Here is a 17,552-nt window from a genome sequence, read left to right on the forward strand (position 1 = left end):
GCTTAGTCCTTGTCTAATTTTTCCTATGCAATTGCAAACTTATTAATGTCTGAGACCATCACAAAGTAGTGCGCAACTGTGAAGTGGAAGAAAAAAATTCGACCACGATTTTTAGTTCTTATTCGGATTTAGGTCTGAACTTTGACTAGGCCATAATATCCTTTGGTCTTAACCCTCATGATCTTATTGGATGGTAAAGCCAGTCTTAATCTTTCTGCAGCCTTTTACTTTGTGTTCGTCTATCACACAGAATCCTGATACTCTGGTTTTTCCTCGTAACATCACAAACTGAAAATATTTTTCAACCCTATTCCTGTTACGAGTTAACTTTATATATTTTAGTGATTTAGTGTCAGGAATCCCAAATTAGGTGATGGAAAAACTGAAATCGGTCTCCTAATTTGTGGAGAAACAAACAACAACAAAAAACATCTACATTTAAAAGCTAAAGCGTTTAAGATGAGTGTAAGTTTGGTCTTCATGGGGTAAACCTGCTCTAATTAAGGGTTTTTTTTTATCATGATTTATGGAAAAGTAAATGTTACAAATTTTTCCCTTTCAATGGTACTCGGGCAGAGAGGGGAGGGTAAACAACTAGCCAAAGTTTTAAGAGCCCAATTTACTACTCTGAGCTTTCTCGTCTGCCACTGCCATCTCCGAAATGCTCTTCCAGCTGCAGCGTTACCAGCTCAAATCTTTTCGTCCCATCTGCCACTTCCAGCTGTAAAGTCATTAAAAAAAAAGCTAAACTAATCTATTGTATCCGATATTTAATAGTCAAGATAAGTTTTATTTTACTGGATTTCCTTCAGGGGGCCTGTTCCAATGTTACCATGTCACAGCTGGAGATGATTATCAGTCAGTTAACACAGATATGACTCAGTCTTTATACACCCCAGCGGAAGTTCCCTCCACTCCATGGTTGCCATCTGACTCATAGTTTGAAAATCCTGTTGGTAAGTGAATTATTCCTGATGGAACAGAATGGAAAACACTGCAGGCCTCCGCTGGAACCTAAAGTTGGTCCGTTTTGTTGTTGCTGTCATGTACAGAGGAAGACAGGGATGTTTGTCAAAGGGAATCTTGTTGATTTTTCGTCAAGGGTGGGGAAAAAAAAGTTTGTTTTAATAGAAACTAGAAATTTTTGAAGTTAATGAAAGTAACAACACTATTAGTTTTTGTCAGCCTTCACACTTTGCACTTGAATTCAGTGCCTCTCCACTCTTCCTTCGGACTCTGGAACCTTCACAACCCTCTAAAGGCCGATATCCCTGCTGCTTGCATTCCTTTTAATAACCGCCGCTTTTCCTTCCACTAAACAAGCATAGATGTAGTACTTTCTGAGCTGCCAGCTTCTTCAGCTTCTTTGTTGCTTTCCCTCCTCTTACAGTGAATATGAGTTTCTGTTTTTGAACTGAACTAAAATATAGTTTTCTCAGAAATTCTTCGTTTTTAAGAAAGACAGCTGGGTAAGCTTCAGGGAGAAGAAACCTAAAAGAAATTGTTGTACCTACAGTGACCAGCAGGTGGTGGGTCACCTCTGCCTATAGGTAATGAGCACTAATTGGTGTGTCTAAAACATTGTTTGTGGTTGGAATGTGACAGACTGCGGGAAAAGATTAAGCCGTATACTAGTATCTCAGTAAACATGCATGAATATTAAAATTCTTTTTTTTTGTAAATGAAATACTGAAAAAATACAATAGATGCCTTCATAAATAGAGATAAAATTCTTTAATCATTAAATGAGACATAATTGCAGAGCTTTGGTTCACAAGTTGAATCTTTTTAGGGAGGTCTGCGAGCAAAATTAATTTTAAAATTTACCTAATTAATTTAGGTAAATCTTTAAGTAGTTGTTTTTCTCTAGTTTACAAGCATTTGTGGTGAATGTTTAGGACTGACCATCAGCAGGCAATCTCCAGCATATATTTCTGAAGTTTTCTGAAGGAGAAAACGTCAGAAATATATGCTTATCGCCAGTTCAAATAGAAAAGACTGACATGTATTTCACTTCTACACCTGGAGTTTTTAGAGGTTCCAAAAGGCACATGTGACCATTTGCAGTGGAATCTTTTATAATTTCTGGAAATTATTTTTCCTTTCCATCGCCTCATATGCTGCCCCCATGTTTTAATCAAAATGTCAGGTTGTTCTTTGTTTACCCATTTATAATCCAAATCATCATTAGAATAAAAACAGTCTGGACTCAAATTGAGGGGTATTATTATGAGTATTTATTATTAAGCAATCTCTTGAACCATGTTAATGTTTAAGTATTGAATAGGCCTCAAATGTGGGAGAAATGCAGCTTTTAAAAACAAAAGGAAAAAAAAAAATCCCTAATGAGATTAATTTAAACAAAAACACCATAGCCTTATATACAAGTGGATGGGTGGGCATGTGCAAGAGGTGCATGGTGGGGCTTCAGGGTGTGTATGATGATGAGTTGGTACAAGAGAAGGATTTTCTGAAGGTGGGTGTAGAAGGAAATACGGGTGGGCTGGCTTTAGTACATGTAGCCTTTGGAGTAGGGCTGGTGGGCCATGTTTTGGGGGGCTTGTTCCGGGGTGTACGGCACTCCATCGTCCAGGTGCGACAGTGGCACCGTGTCCTCCTCGTTGACGTAGCGCTCGAACTCGGCCTTTAGGCTCGGCCGCTGATTGTCAGGAAAGGCCAGGGAGATGAGCGCCTCAGGCTCGCACACAAATTTGTAAACATAACGCTCCCCCGCCACCTGGAGAGAGGGTGAGAACCCAAATGAGATTGTATGATGGGAGGGGGTGTATGCTCCATTAAAGTGAGCAGCATAGAATAAAACAAAAAGACTTTGTAAGTGTCTCCTCATCCCTTGTACTGAGTGGCATTTTGTCACATTACAACAAACTTAATGTTGTTTTTTTTTTAGTAAGGATGTAATGCAACAGACCCACACAAAGTGGTGGATAATAGTAGCGTAGAAGGAATATTAGAGGTGGTTTTTACTTCTTTTTTTTTACAAATAAAAATGAAATCCAACAAGGTGCATTTATATTGAATGCCCACAAATTTGTAGCACTACCTTTCATTGCAATTAAGCTGTATGTATTTTACAGTAAGTCTCTTGAGCATCCTTTGGTCTCATCTACCATATATTTATAGGTTTGCAGTAGCATTATAATCTTGAACTTTTTTTTTAGATTATTTGTTTTAGATTGTGAAATGTTCACAAACCAATAAAGCTTGAGATGCTGCTATATAACCAAGCCAGCTTATAAATTTCCCCACAACTTCCTCCTTGACGTCTGAGGTACTTCACAGAGCAGGTAGATTTATACAGAAATGTAATTACACACATATGAACATTTGAATGACTTGATTTTCTTTTGGGGCCTGGTTGCACTGAATCTAATTTAGGCGTATTCGAGAACTGAGTGTTGAATTTGTATGAGTGTCACACCTTTAAGTTTTCATTTCTGACAGAATGCATCACTTTCCCCACTTCACAATTATACACCGTTATGTGTTACTCTGTCACATAAAATCCACTGACGTTTGCCGTTATAATGTGACAAGATGTGGAAAATTTTAAAGCTTTCTTGCATTCCCTGGTTAGCAGGTGTGTTTTTGTACCTTTTGCATGATTCCCTTTTCGTAGTAATAGCGCAGAGAGCGACTAAGCTTGTCATAGTTCATGGCTGGACGGTTCTTCTGCATACCCCACAGTCTGGCAACCTGGGGGAAAAGAAAAATCAGTCATCCACTTTCCAGTTTTCTTTCCTTTAATGTTCATAAATCACAGGTGTAATTCAACACTATGACCACTAAGGGCCCCCAGTGGCAAACCAAACTCCCGTCTGGTCTAAAGTTCAACCACGTCAACATGCCAAGACTGGGGCGAGTCCCCACATGTGGATTCACTTCCTTTTTATGTAACCCATTACCACTTGAATGTAACCAGAGTCCCGCAGTGTTTTGCAGTGAAAAGGGGAGCAATGGCTGTCAATGAACAGCTGTAAAACATAGCTACACTCTTAAATTAAACTCTCAGCTGAGCTGGTAGTAGGACACACAGGAGAGAGGGAGACAAACACTTCAGAGGAATCATGAGGGAAGGGATGGACGGCGGGGAAGGAGACAAAGAGTCCCTGCTGAAGAAGACGAGTTTCATCACCCAGCTGCCCCATTTGATCTCTGAGTATGCTCTCAGGCCTAATTGCTCCTGCAAAACTCTTAGCCCATTCATTTTTAATGTACAGTAAAGAGATAATGGAAAACGCAATATGGACCTGTCTGTCTTAAAAAGAAAGAAAGAAGGAGAAAAAAAAACTACCTAAATGGACCAATCAAACTGCAGACTTAAACATTGTGTAAATGTCCCTCAGGTGAGAGAGATTTGGGGGGTGGCTGCCCTTTGTTTATCAATTCAGTGTTTCATGTGGTGAATAATAAATGGGTGGAGGGCAGGGGAGGGGGTTGCGGGGATCAGAGTTGGTGAGGGGAGGTGGACTGATGCCACTCTGAACAGTTGGAATCTGGATTAAAAAGTATAGAAGATTTAATCCCAAAATAACTCCACTGTTCTGTTCATATCTCTGTTGTACATTAGTCATGAATGCCATTAACTCTATCTGTGAACAGAGTGCTGTACAGTAATGGGCCTGAAACTGAATGCTTAAATTATTCATCTCTTTCTACAAACATCACCGAATCCATATTAATTCAAATCTGAAAATTTAAGCAGCTACAGTATTGAGCACAATGATTTAAACATTCATAGCATTTTAAATATGTCAAGTCCAATGAAAACCTTGGACAAACCTTTAGAAAGTGTGGGGTACTACTGAGCAAAACCATCTAGGTTCATAAGAAAGTCTGACTGCTTGAAAGAAGAATAAATAGAAATGAGACATGACTTGAAACTTTTCCAGAGAGCTGTATGTAGGTCTTGCGATGAGCTGTCATCAATAGCTAGTTGATCTTTGCTGATGTTCACAATACAATTGGAGAGTCTGTACTTCCACTTTTTCCCACATGTTGTGTTCTGCTGATTATGAACCTAGATGCAGATTTGCTCTTAAAACAGCTTCACCATGTAACTACTGTCTCTATATGTGCTGACTCAGTTTGCCTTCATTAAAATGAGGGATTATGGGTTGAGGGAATGTCCATTGAAATGTATGCAAATCATAGCACTAGCAAATAGCTTTTCTTTCTCAAAGACCACAACCGTTTATGTTGTATTGCACAGGAAAAATACCATCTGCTGAAAGCAAAAAAAAATGCCTGGTACATAAAATTGATCAAAACAAAGGGATTAATTACATGTGATTTCCATTTTCCCTCTTTGCCCTGCTCTTACTTTATCCTATCTGTTTCCTCTGGTCATCCATAGTGAATGAGGTCTCTATATTCAAATGAAATGGAGAAAAGTTTAACATCTTTGTTTCTGTTTACTTAAAAGAAATTGGCAACAGATGAAGTTTGGGCCTCTTCTAGGAGACTTGAGGAATGTCCCTTGTGACTTTAAGGAGTCACTTTGAAGTCTGGTGGTAAGAACAGCATTTGGAACTACTGTTCATGGCTTGTCCAACTTAACTTTTTTGAGGTAAATTCAAAATTCAAATCTACCTCTTCCGGTTCAATGAGCTTGAACTCCATGCCGCGGCCTGTCCAGGCGATGAAATGGGAATTTCCCGGATCGTCCAAAAGGGCAACGAGGAATTGCCAGAGCTGCAAAGAGCCGCGTCGCTGGTAAGGCGTTCCCTCACGGAAGACACCGCCTGCTTCCTGCTTTACCTCACCTGGACGTGAGGAATATAGAAAAAAGCTTCAGTCTTAGGAGAAAAAGCCAGAAAGGACTCATTGTAGTTACACATAGGTGCTTTTATGTTTTAGGTGGGTCTCATTCCCAGGCTTCTATGTATATATATATATATATCAATTCAGTGTTTCATGTGTCTAAAGTGCAAGTCGCTGTAGATAAATCAGTGAGTGGCAAAACGTATATGAGTAAATAAACTAAAATAGTGTGAATAATTTCGATATTAAAGTCCATAAAACCATAACAACAAAAAAAGTTCTAGAAACATTGACTGTTCTGCCTTCTCCTGAACAGTCCAAAAAGCTCTCACTCTAAAGTAGCTCAACATTTGAGCTACTTAAGAGTGGTGGATTTTCTCAATTGATTAGAAACAACACTCATTATTATGTTAACATAGTACTCAGTGTCAATATTTAAAAAAAAAATATTTAAAAATGTTATTTCTTTTTCATGAACTATCTTTTCAACCACCATTTTGTTTTACTTTAATTGATAATGTGGGGAAATAGGATGATGGCAGCAGTTTAATGAGAGTAATTTATTTAATCACCTAGTAAGAATAAAATAAAGCAAAGGCTGTACACCTCTGCAGAAAAACTTCACCTCATGAAGATCAAACTTGTTTGAAATATGATGGTCAATGTATGCAGTCTGGCTTACATACAGAAGTTTGGGCCTCTTCAGAACAACAAATTGCTGTACTAAGACAGAATTTGACAAATGATCAGAAATGACTGGAGAACATGTAGCATGGTTAAGAACTGGAAAAAAAAAAAACTCTGTTTTGAACGAAGCTGTAAGTAGGTTAACGTACCCATGTTCCAGTTTTGCTTCTCAGTTGTTTACTTGTTATTGGATATGTTGTACACAACTGTAGCAACATGAGAACTGTGGCTAAGTTACCGCCGTTGTCTCTCATAGAACTCGTACGCTTCACCGGTTCAACCGTCGCTGACACCTCAGGCTTTTCACTCAATCACTTCTAGCGTCAACAAACAGCCTCGCCATGGGAAACTGCTCGTCTGTGTGACAGAGGAGCTCCACATGATGAAACCAAATCCACTTAGTAAAGCTTTGGAGTGCACAAACCTGTTTACATCTCAGTCAGGGATCTCGGGTTTCTTTACAACGCAGACATAGAGATTGGAGTGACCTCATCTGAGGTACCTGCTGCCCTAAGCTAACAGCTCGTCTGTTGGGACTGAGGTGTGTAAATGTGCAGGAATGAAGGGTGTGCGCTCACCTTCGAACTTCTCTGGGACAACACGGGAGTCGTTCTCGAACAGGTAGCCTGAGAGACAAGAGGGGAGCTGTGTCAGAGTTTCCAACACCCCAGATCTGAGAAGAACTCAACTGTGCAATCAGGATGTGTGCTAGACCTTAAATGCTATCTCACAAAAAATACAAAGGTGATGTGTTCACCCTGGAATAGCATTGAAGGAAAATGCAACATACTTTCAAAAGAGGAATGCACATTTCATAGTTGTAGTTGAAGTAGTTTTTGAGGCATTTAAGAAAGCTTTGACATGCCGAATCTGACCAAAAATGGTCCAACAAACAGGGGGAGCAAAGGGAGGGTCTGTTTCCCTTTTTGCTGGGGAACTATTCTGCTTTTTCCAGGAGTTGTGTTTATTCAAGGATTCATGAGGCAGGGGTGAGCTTTGAGCCTCTGCCAATGGAAACATGAACACACCACTGGTTGGCCAATGGAAACATAGACACTGTTGACTGGTTACCCAATGACCACAGAGCTGTAATGAGTGAAGGTTCATAGTAGAAAGAAATGTAGAAGGGTCGATTGGCAACATGAAGCCGTAATGCTTTTAGATTTTAAAATGGGGAAAGAGTTTAATGACAAAATGTAAAGAGTTTTTTTTTGCAATAAAAGTTGATCAAGACGATGAGAAAAATCACTGTTACCTTCATTGCTGTGTTGGGGGTTCGGGTAACCCTCGGTGTGGTGGTACATGGAGGGACAACCAGGCACATCTGGGACAGAAACCGAAAGAGCCACAGTAACACAAGATGGATCTTATTTCATCCCCTCCTCCCTTGTTGTTCTTAAATCTAAACTTAATTTTGATTATTTACGCCCAGGGGTTAAACACTGTAATGTGTAGTTTGAGGAATTTTGTGGCGACTACACTCAGTATCACTGATATCCCCCAAAAGAGAGCTGCATTTCTCAGTTTAGACTGATGTACTGCAAGAACAGAACATCCATTTGTTCTGATGTTAAGAAATGTCAAATCCAAGGATAATATTTAAAAGTGTGGAAAGACATCACAATCAGACCCTTTTATTTTGATACCACTAAGTAAATAAATAAATGCCGATGTTCTGTGACAGTCTTAGACTTTGCTAGAGAACACATAGAACAAGTTTAAGGCAGATTTAGGATATAAAATAACATCCCGACAGCTCTAATGATCTAATAACACCAAGGGCATTCCTTCATCTGGGAGCAAGGATGAACTCCGAACCAAACAAGACATGGCGATCCACCTAAGCTGACATGCTGGACAAAGGGAGAATTAATCATAGAAGCAACCAAGAGGCTCATGATTACTCTGGACGAACTGCAAAAATCAATAGCAATAGGAAAGCTATCAGTTGCGTAGTACACAAGTCTAGCCTTTTTGGAAGAGTGGCTAGTAGAGAGCCATTGATTGAAAAATAAAATCGTAGGAGGCTCTGTTTGGGGTTTGCCAAAAGCAATTTAGAGGACACAGCAAACATGTTAAAAACCTGATCTGGTTGGGTGAGATCAAAATGTACCTCTTTAGTCCAAACGCTATTTGAGGAAGAAAATTAACACTGCACATCACCCTACCATAGCATCCCCAATATTAAACAAGGTAGTGGAAGTGACATGCCACAGAGAGCAGTTTCTTGTGCAAGGACAGGGAGTTAGTTGTTTAGACCAAAACATATTCATGTTAGAATAGCCAAATGAGAATCTGTGTCAAGATTTGAAATTAATGTTCATTGATGTTCTTCAGAAACATTCGTTAACGTTTTTGAAAAACGTGTGGGGTTTATTTCTTCAGGGAAGAAACCAGTAGTGGCAGCAGCTATGATAATCAAATTCAAAATTGGAATTGGGCAAAGGTACACTCGAAGTCAAGGTGTTGTAGTAAAGGGATTCAGTCTCAAAGACAGAGCTGAGTCAGAATTGCAGTACAAGCATAAAACCAAATTGAACAAAATCATAGATCTGCAATTTTTTTTTGTCTTTACAGATGTGCACAAGTTAGGAAAAATTATTAAACAGTAGTAAGTTGCAGTAGCCATTTGAGAAAAGGTGTGTGGTGTGTAATAAGCATATATTGTATGAACACCACTAGCATTGTAAGAACAAATGAAACATACATCATTTCACTCCTGTTGCTGCCGTGGGTATATTTAAATAAGGATCAGGATATTTCAACTTTTTACCCGTTCCTGCACCTTGTCAGGGGACAACATTGATTGACTCGAAAAGCTGTATTCACTACACAAAGCCATTGTGCTTCATTTCCTTTACCTGAGCTGCTCACCTTTGTGTGTCTGCTTTTCCATTTCTATACCTGTCTGTGCACACACAAAAACGATGAGTCAGTGGCTATTCTGTGTGTTTACTGGTATTCTTTTATGTCAGCTATCCGTCAAGTGCATCACTGAGAAAAACAAGTGGATAACAACTGAAATGCACAGCCCTTTGACTGTGACTCTCACTGTAGTGACTCACTCCGGGGGAATGCAGCTGCAGAACTGCGGTTGCGATAAGATGCCACTGGGGAAAATCAAGCCCTCCATTCCGGGGCAGCAACTTTGGATTGTAGTGTAAATGATATGTCTGGCAACAACAGGGAGTGATGGGTAGATTAGGGTGTGAGTGAGAGCACCGGGGTTAATTGTGCACTGAGTGGAAAAGCCGTTTGTGTCTTTCAAGTGACACGACAGCAGTGACAAAACAATGCAATGACTGTTTTCAAAATGGAGTGCAAAGTGGTGGCATGTGTCCGTCTTTGTTTATAGCGTCCGGCCTTTATTTTCCATTTGCCTAAAAACCCTGCCTCATTACAATTTTTCCATTATAAAGGATGACGTTAAAGCTTTGGGATGCATTTTTCCTCCCATTTAAACAGCATGTTAACAGCCCACATCAACAACAACACACGAAGCCGATGTCATTTATTTTTTTCTTAAAAGGTGTGTCAATCTGGAGCCGTGAATGATAATCACCCAGATAAGCTGCTGTCACAACGTGGCCTACTTTGCCATGTATGGTGGCATGTTAAAAAACATGTTCCACACATCTAGATGTGGGAGAACAAAGGGGATTTTGTGGAACATCAAGTCCTGTCACGTCTTTGCAGTATGTTCGTCTTGTTTTTGACGTGCTCCGCTTTTACATTGTAATTAGTGTTCACCTTTGTCAGAAAGGGGTACGTTACTTTTGCCACGACACCACTAACTTGTGTTATTAGTTTTTCCATAGTCAAGGGTCAGCTCACAGTGTGGGGTCATGAAATTTAAATGCCGGCAAGAAAAAAGATCATGCTGTCAGTTGCGCTTTTAGTTTTAAGCATTCTGCCAAGGCATGCTCAATAAATCTTTATTGGTGCAGACAACATGAGAAGAGGTAAAACTATTACTGGCTTATTTCTGTGATATTTCACTTGCAGTTGGATCAATTCTGCTGCTGTGGTAGAAGTCTGGAAAATAAAGTTTAGCTTGTTTGATTCAACACATTCTACTGTGTTGAATGTGTTGAATGGTTAGTAGGCGATGATTTAACAATATATTTCTATGCCATCAAGACTAAAAGCAGAGGTATAATAGAGCTATGGGGCTATTAACACACTAAAAACTCTGGGATAAAAAGGTTTTTGTTTTATATATTTTCCAAACTAAAGTAACGTATGCACATGGGCTCTATATGTAAGGCAGATTGGAGTCACAACTTGTTTCCTCTATAGTGCCCATTTGTCTTGACAAAAAGGTGAAAAATAAAATAAAATAGAAATGAAGATTTAACTGTATCACAAGATGTTCAGATTATTGACCTTTCTGATCACTAATCAGGCCACTTGATCATTATTTAAATAGAAATATTCATAAATCATCTGATTTAATCAAGTTTGGGGTAGGAATGAAACCTTTAACCAGGACTTTCTATTTAACTTACATGGAACAACGAACCTTTTGTGTCACTGGACACTGAAGTTTGTTAAATCAGAGGCACCTCTAAGGAAACCCCACCAAATTTAAACCTCTCCACATAGCAATTATCGACAAAAAAAAAAAAAAAATCGCCCTCCTGTAATTCCCTCTTCCTCCTGTCTTAAGCTTGTGAACGTTTTGTCTCAAATATGGTGATTTCAGCACAGCAGGAACACGTTTTACTTTATGATTCAACTCAAGTCAGTGCAGGCGATCTGCACTGAAATGTTCCCAGTCAGCTAAGGAGAATCTTGAATACAGGTGAATGAGGACAGAATGTGTGCCAAGTGTTGGATTTCTCAGAAAGAAGCGAGCCGACGAGCTCCCTGCTTGTACAGCTTGTCATTAAAGTGCCTGAGCGCTCCCTCACCCCATCCACCGCCCGCCCCACCTTCAGCATTGCCCTCCTTACACACACCCTCTCCTGCAGGCCAGCCAGTGAGAGGTTTGAGTTACCGCCGGCACACTCATTTTTCCATTATGAGTTCATCTGCCTGCAGAAAAAGGAAGCCACTGGTGCAACCTGAAACCCTGGAGCACTCCGCGAGGGACTCTAGTCTTTCCAGTGCCCTCCATTTTCTCAATGAAATTCCTCTGCCTCTCTCTCACAGAGGGCGGAGAGAAGCTGCGGCCAAAAGAAGAAACTAAACTTTTTTTTTTCTTTTTTCTTTTCGCTGCAGAGTGTCAGAGAGTTGAAAGGAGGAGTCTTAGAGGCTGAGAGGCAGTCGGCATTCATGGGGAAAAGTTTGTTTTCCCCTTGTACATTTTGTTCTCTAGTTAGCCACGCTCACCATGGAGCTTTCATCTCAATGTAAAAATAAACTTGAAAAAAGTGGCCAAAATATGGATTTACTGCACAAGAACATTCTTGTAATCACCAATATTGATTGATTTTATAGGACTCACATTTAATTGTTTTCTTCATTTAAGTTAAAAAACAAAACAAAACAGCTCACTTGTCTCAAAATTATTTTTGAATATTTCCTTGAAAACCGAAGTTTGCCTTTATTTGCTTGCAATTTGGTATTCTGTCAACAAAGCTGTTCCTTATGGATAAGTAGTAAAAAGGCCATTGAAAGTTATAAGAAGTCTTGGTGAAAGCCATGTGGAAGAAAAATGTCAAAATCAAGTTTGACATTTTCAATTGTTTCAAGTTTCAATTGTTGCCACAGATTCTTGAATTGACGTTGGGACTTTGACCAGGTCATTCTAACACACAATGTCTCACGTCTTCAGGGTGATGTGCAGTGTTAGTTTTCTGTTACAGAAAGGGTTTCTGATGTAGGTAGTAAACTTTACATGGTGCTGCATCTGAACACGGCAACATATATTCTAAAAGCTAAACCGTTTAGTATGGAGACATCATCACTCACCAGGCTCGTAGGTGTAGTCTGTGGGCTCCTGCTTAACCATCATGTGGGCTGGTGGAAACCTGTGCGGATGTGGTTGTGGATGTGAGTGCGGATGTGGGTGGGGTCCGTGCCCGTGCCCCTGTCCATGGCCTGGTCCTGCCATGTGAGCCGCTCGCTCATACATAGGGTCCAGGTATTCTTGTTTAAAGCTTTGCTGCAGGTATGGCACACAGGGGTCAGAGTGCTGCCGATGATACGCCCCACCACCGCCTCCGCCGCCGCTCCCTGGACCTCCACCGCCTCCCACGCCACATCCTCCAGTGCCATGTCCAGCTGGGGCAGACGGCATGCGCTGAAAGGTCTGCGCTGGTGGGGGGAACTGGGGGCACATAGGGTCTGCTGAAGTGCCCTGAAACCTGGAACTGGAAGATAAAAACCATTCAACTTTACGATCTTATATTAGATCCTTTACTGGGTCTAGGTAACAAAACATGGAAAATTAAGTAAGTAAGTTAAAAAAAATGCATTTTTTCCTCTATAACCTGTTGTTAATGTGGTAATTGTTGCTGGGAAGGGGCTGGGATGTGGCAGCTGGATTCAGGTAGCCGGCGTCGGGCCGTCCAGCTGCTGCAGGTTTGGGGGAGTAATGCTGCTGCATCGGGGACATGGGAGTCCCCGGACAGGAGCTCTTTGCTCCTCCTGCAGCCCTTTTCTGCTCATAGGCACTGTTAATCAAAAGGACAGAAATTCATACAGGAATTCATGTCACAACAAGGAGCAATGCATTTTTTATTTATTTATTTTTTGCAGTCAATACAACAAACACCGCTAATGGGAGATGGGTTAGCGCTCTTCTGTCAATAATGTGTGGTTTTAGATTTGTTGATGTATGCTCACCATTAGTAGGCCACTGTTCATTTCTAACCATTGCTGCACAGAAAGAGCGAACTGAGTAGCTGTTTGCTTTATTTATTTTGTTGGGTTTTTTTTTTACTATTCAACCAAACATTTACAGTCAACCAATGATTGTTCTTTTTGGATCTTGATTACACTGTTTCAACTTAAATGCTGAAGAGTTAAAATAGTCAGAGCGCTGCAGGAACACTTTTCATTCCAAACCGAATGAAACTGGATAAGTGTAATTTTATATTCTCTGTGACACAGAAGGAAATTCTGGAAAAAAAGGCAACATATTTACATGTAACTTGATTATGTTCTGTCAGATAAAGGATTCAGAAAATGTAAAGATTAAGACGCTTTGGTCTCATCTGCACCAAAGACAATGTTCCACTGGTCTCATCAGATGCTACTTTACAAGTTATGCTGAGACATTTTGTTTCAGAGACAATATGTTTTTTCTCTGCAACCTTTCTATACAAGACATACTTGGTCAGATGTTTTGATTTGTGCTGGGGTTTTTTTTTTTACATTGTGTGACTGTACAGACAAACTGGGGTTGTGGAGTCTGTTAGACTTTAGATTTAGAACTTTAGATTTTTCTACAATGTCTGTGAAAAATTGCAGAGAGAATTTGCACCTACATGTTAGCACCTATATTAAATATTTTCTACTTGTGAATAACTTATCTCGCTGGAGAATAGTGGGCTTCAAATTGTCTGAAAATAGCCACAAAGCTATTCCCAGAGTGATGGAAAGCAACATTTGACTCTATAAGTCTATTTATGTCTTTTCGCATTTTGGAACACCCAACTGCCAAGCACCTGCAGGGGACTAGAGATGCTCACACTAAGCATAATCTATTAATTGAGTGCTTTAAAGCTACTTCTCCTTTAAAAATTTACAGAAGAAGCAAAACTGTACTTGACTTTTCCAAAGAGAGTGCTGATGGTCATGAAAACTTTGGCTTTATTCTGCAAAGCAAGGTGACAAACCACGATACCTGGCATAAAGGCACTGCTCTCCGCTGGGGTAGCTGAAGGTTTGTTTGTGGCTACAGGACTGGCTGGGGTCAGAGCCAGGGCTCTGTGGTTCCTTTTTGATGGTGACTGGAGGACTGTGAAATGCCACTGCTACAAGAAACGATAAACAGAAAGCAGACACAAGGTTAGCTCATGTACATTAACAATAGACGTTCCTAGATTCTTTTGTGATTCAACCCTGCCCCGATACTACTGTTGCTGAGCTTTGAGGCAAAAGGGTAATTCTCCTGACGGCACTGGAATGTCTTTTATGTGCCAGCAAAAAGGAAAAAAACAAAAAAACAAAAACACTTAAGTGACTGTCAGTGGAAACACAGGGCAGCAAACAGACACGTATAAATACACAGTTACATAAACACGGACGAGGAAGCACACATGCTTGCACACGACCGCATTCCAGGAGCCCGTAGTGTCCTTGCCCACTTTTTTTTTTTTTCTCATCCAGACACAACAGCAGCCAAAACTTCCTCCGTCGAAGTCAGAATGAAAGCTAAACAGACATGGAGGCCAGAAAGACGCCTGATTGCCGATGAAAGCAAACGTCACGTCTCTTTCAGAAGGGCACATACAGTAAATCTGTGGCTCAGCATTCTTTCTTGTTTGTAACCAGATGCTAACCATCCCTTTGTTTCCTTACATTGACAGATAATCTTACATAACCCGATGAAGTCCCATGTGGTATAAAGAGTCTCCTCAAACGGCCACATATTGAACTGTCTGTCAAGCCTGACTGCTGGAGGCGACCTTTTGCCTCGACGGCCAAAAAAACCACCCAAAGTGGAGCTTCAAACTGCGCAGAGGGCTCGTGTTTATTATGTGAGGGGAGGTTTTCACCCAGAGAACTGTACAGGATGTTTTTCTGGTCCCGACAGGGTAAACAGCAGCAGCTGTGCGCTTCCAGCTGGGGAAGGGAGGCACGCATTCATGTGTGTGTGTGTGCGCGCTCGTCAGCTCATCTGTCTGCTGACTGTGTGTGTGCGTGTGTGTGTGTGTGTCCGTGTCCACCGTGGGCGTGGATCTGACGGAACAGGCCACACTGAAAGCACAGCCCAGGTAATTACAAAGTAATGTCCTCCATTCACAAAAAAAGAGGAAAAAAAAAACATCTGGCTCACTGAATGAAACACAAAATGGCTGTGAGGTAGAAAGTGTGAAGAAAAGCAGGACAGAAGATTAAATGGGGCCTTGGAAAACTATTCACACCTCTTGGACTTTGTCGCCTCTTGTAAACCTACATGTTGCAGTGAATTTTGTGTGAGGCAACAGACAAACACAAAAGAGCATATCACTGCAAGGTGGTAAAAAAGTGTAAAAATAGAGTGATGTTTTAAAACAACAAGTCAAGCAAAAAGTGATTTGATCCAGGTGGAACGAATATGAACAAAAGACAACTTTTGACAAATTTTCTGTTATGCATGGTTCTTTTCTACTTCAGAATTATATGCTACTTTGCGGTAATCTGTTACATAAAATCCAAACAAAGTACACTACCTTTGGTAGATGTAATGTGACAAACTGTAAAAAGGCTCAGGAGGTATATTGTACTTTTTCAATAAGGCAACCAATCATATATTGGATTGAGTTTTTTTTATGTCAACTCCCCACATTTCATCATACTAATTTATCATATTTCATTTTTAAATCATTTTTGCCACCCTAGGTAAACACATTTGTCAGAATGTGTGCTCTTACATTCCTTTCATTTCACTTTGACCAGTTTGCCTTAGAAAGATCAAACATTTTCAATAATAAACCCAGAGCCAAGTGGCATTTCTCCTCATCGCGACCTTCCTATTTTTGCTCTATAGTCACTCTCCCATGGCAGGCGGGCAGGTGAGGAAGTGTTGGCTTTAGCCAAGGATCAACAGGATTACAGAGCATTTACCCAGATTTCCCAGACAGACACGACGGGGATTCCTGCCTCCTCTGAATCTCTTTCACAGCGTCTGCCGGCGTGTTCACACAGAGGGCGGCACATGACTGCTGCTCTAATAATATGAGTGTGTTTGTCTGTTGACATTCCCCTCTTTTCTTCTCAGGCACGGTCATGAACTGCAAACAGTCCTTAAAGGGACTCTGCACAACTTGATTCACAGTGCAGAGAAACTAATACGACTGGGAGGGATGTTGCCCTTCTCAGTTTAAGATGTTCTTATTTAACAGAATAGATAAAATTTATTCTCATTTACCATCTGGCATCGTTTAACCTGGACAATGTAAGATGGCACCAGAAATGTTTCTGTGTTTTAATATTTTTTGTGCAGCTTGGTTCCAGTTCAGTGAAGACATGTGTCATTTTAACTAAACAAGATATTTTATTTGTCCTACAGCCTTTTTCTACCAAGTTTTTGAAGCTCAACTAACAAGTTTTTTTTCATAATTCCCTAACAATTACAAAACATCAATGGACCAAACACAAATGTTTCCTCTTTTTATAACGGTTCTGATACACATTTTTCAGTTCAAGGCTGTTGGTTTATTTCCTGACTCCTCCCAACTATTATGCACTGGAAAAAGAGGCTGAACCCCAGATTGCTTCAAACTGCAGCCTCCATGCGTCAGTTCTATAAAACCTCCATGTTAAACCATGAAGCTTCCAAGATATGAATATGAATGAACTAATGCTTTTTAGGACCAAATATAGATTTTTGGAATAAAAACATTGCTCTATATCCTTAGAAGTTCATGTGATATTATTCTATCATTGACATTTTTGGACTGTTTCAACAAAATTCTTCCCACTGCTTGATCACGTGTTGCAGTTATGCAGTTCATAAATACATGCTTACATTTCTGTACTGTCCATTGATGCGAATGATTGGTAATATTTTTCTTTCAAAAAGTCTTACATTTAAACACTTGAAATAATATAAGCTTGTAGCAACTATTTAGATAGCTTTTGGTATTTATAGAGCTCTGAGCAGGTTGAGGTTTAGGATATAGCTTTTGGGTCCTCAAAAGACCATATTCTGCAGAACATCGCTAAAACTAAATATCTATAAAACCTAAAATCTTCCAAAGAACAGTAACTTTGCAGCCACATCCATGAATAGTTCTTAGAATAATACCAGCTCTGGTCTCCAGCAACTATTATAAACTGTCGTGCATGTTACAGTAAATATTCCTGTCTAAATGATGTCAGATTTGCGGCTGAAGTTTATAAAGTGCTGGCAGTCTTGTAAACAGATCCAGGCAAAGTTATGTTCTTCAGGTTTCCTTCTCTTCCTGCTTTTATTTTGGGGCAATATG

The 17,552-nt window shown here is 40.2% G+C and overlaps 1 protein-coding gene across 2 annotated transcripts in view; it reads right to left on the reverse strand.

The window, feature by feature from the left end:
* Positions 1 to 2,214: 2,214 nt before the first annotated feature.
* Positions 2,215 to 17,552, reverse strand: part of etv4 (ETS variant transcription factor 4) — a 39,521-nt gene continuing 24,183 nt past the window's right edge. For both annotated transcript variants that reach the window (XM_044103061.1, XM_044103060.1), the window contains 8 exons: positions 14,264 to 14,393; positions 12,906 to 13,088; positions 12,385 to 12,785; positions 7,724 to 7,792; positions 7,047 to 7,094; positions 5,611 to 5,783; positions 3,613 to 3,714; positions 2,215 to 2,737 (listed from right to left, as the gene is read on the reverse strand). In XM_044103061.1, the coding sequence (XP_043958996.1) occupies positions 2,510 to 2,737; positions 3,613 to 3,714; positions 5,611 to 5,783; positions 7,047 to 7,094; positions 7,724 to 7,792; positions 12,385 to 12,785; positions 12,906 to 13,088; positions 14,264 to 14,393 (1,334 nt within the window). In that variant the 3' untranslated portion in view covers positions 2,215 to 2,509. The remainder of the gene's footprint in view (positions 2,738 to 3,612; positions 3,715 to 5,610; positions 5,784 to 7,046; positions 7,095 to 7,723; positions 7,793 to 12,384; positions 12,786 to 12,905; positions 13,089 to 14,263; positions 14,394 to 17,552) is intronic.

Source organism: Gambusia affinis, linkage group LG20 (genome assembly GCF_019740435.1).
Source record: "Gambusia affinis linkage group LG20, SWU_Gaff_1.0, whole genome shotgun sequence".
Taxonomy (NCBI): domain Eukaryota; kingdom Metazoa; phylum Chordata; class Actinopteri; order Cyprinodontiformes; family Poeciliidae; genus Gambusia; species Gambusia affinis.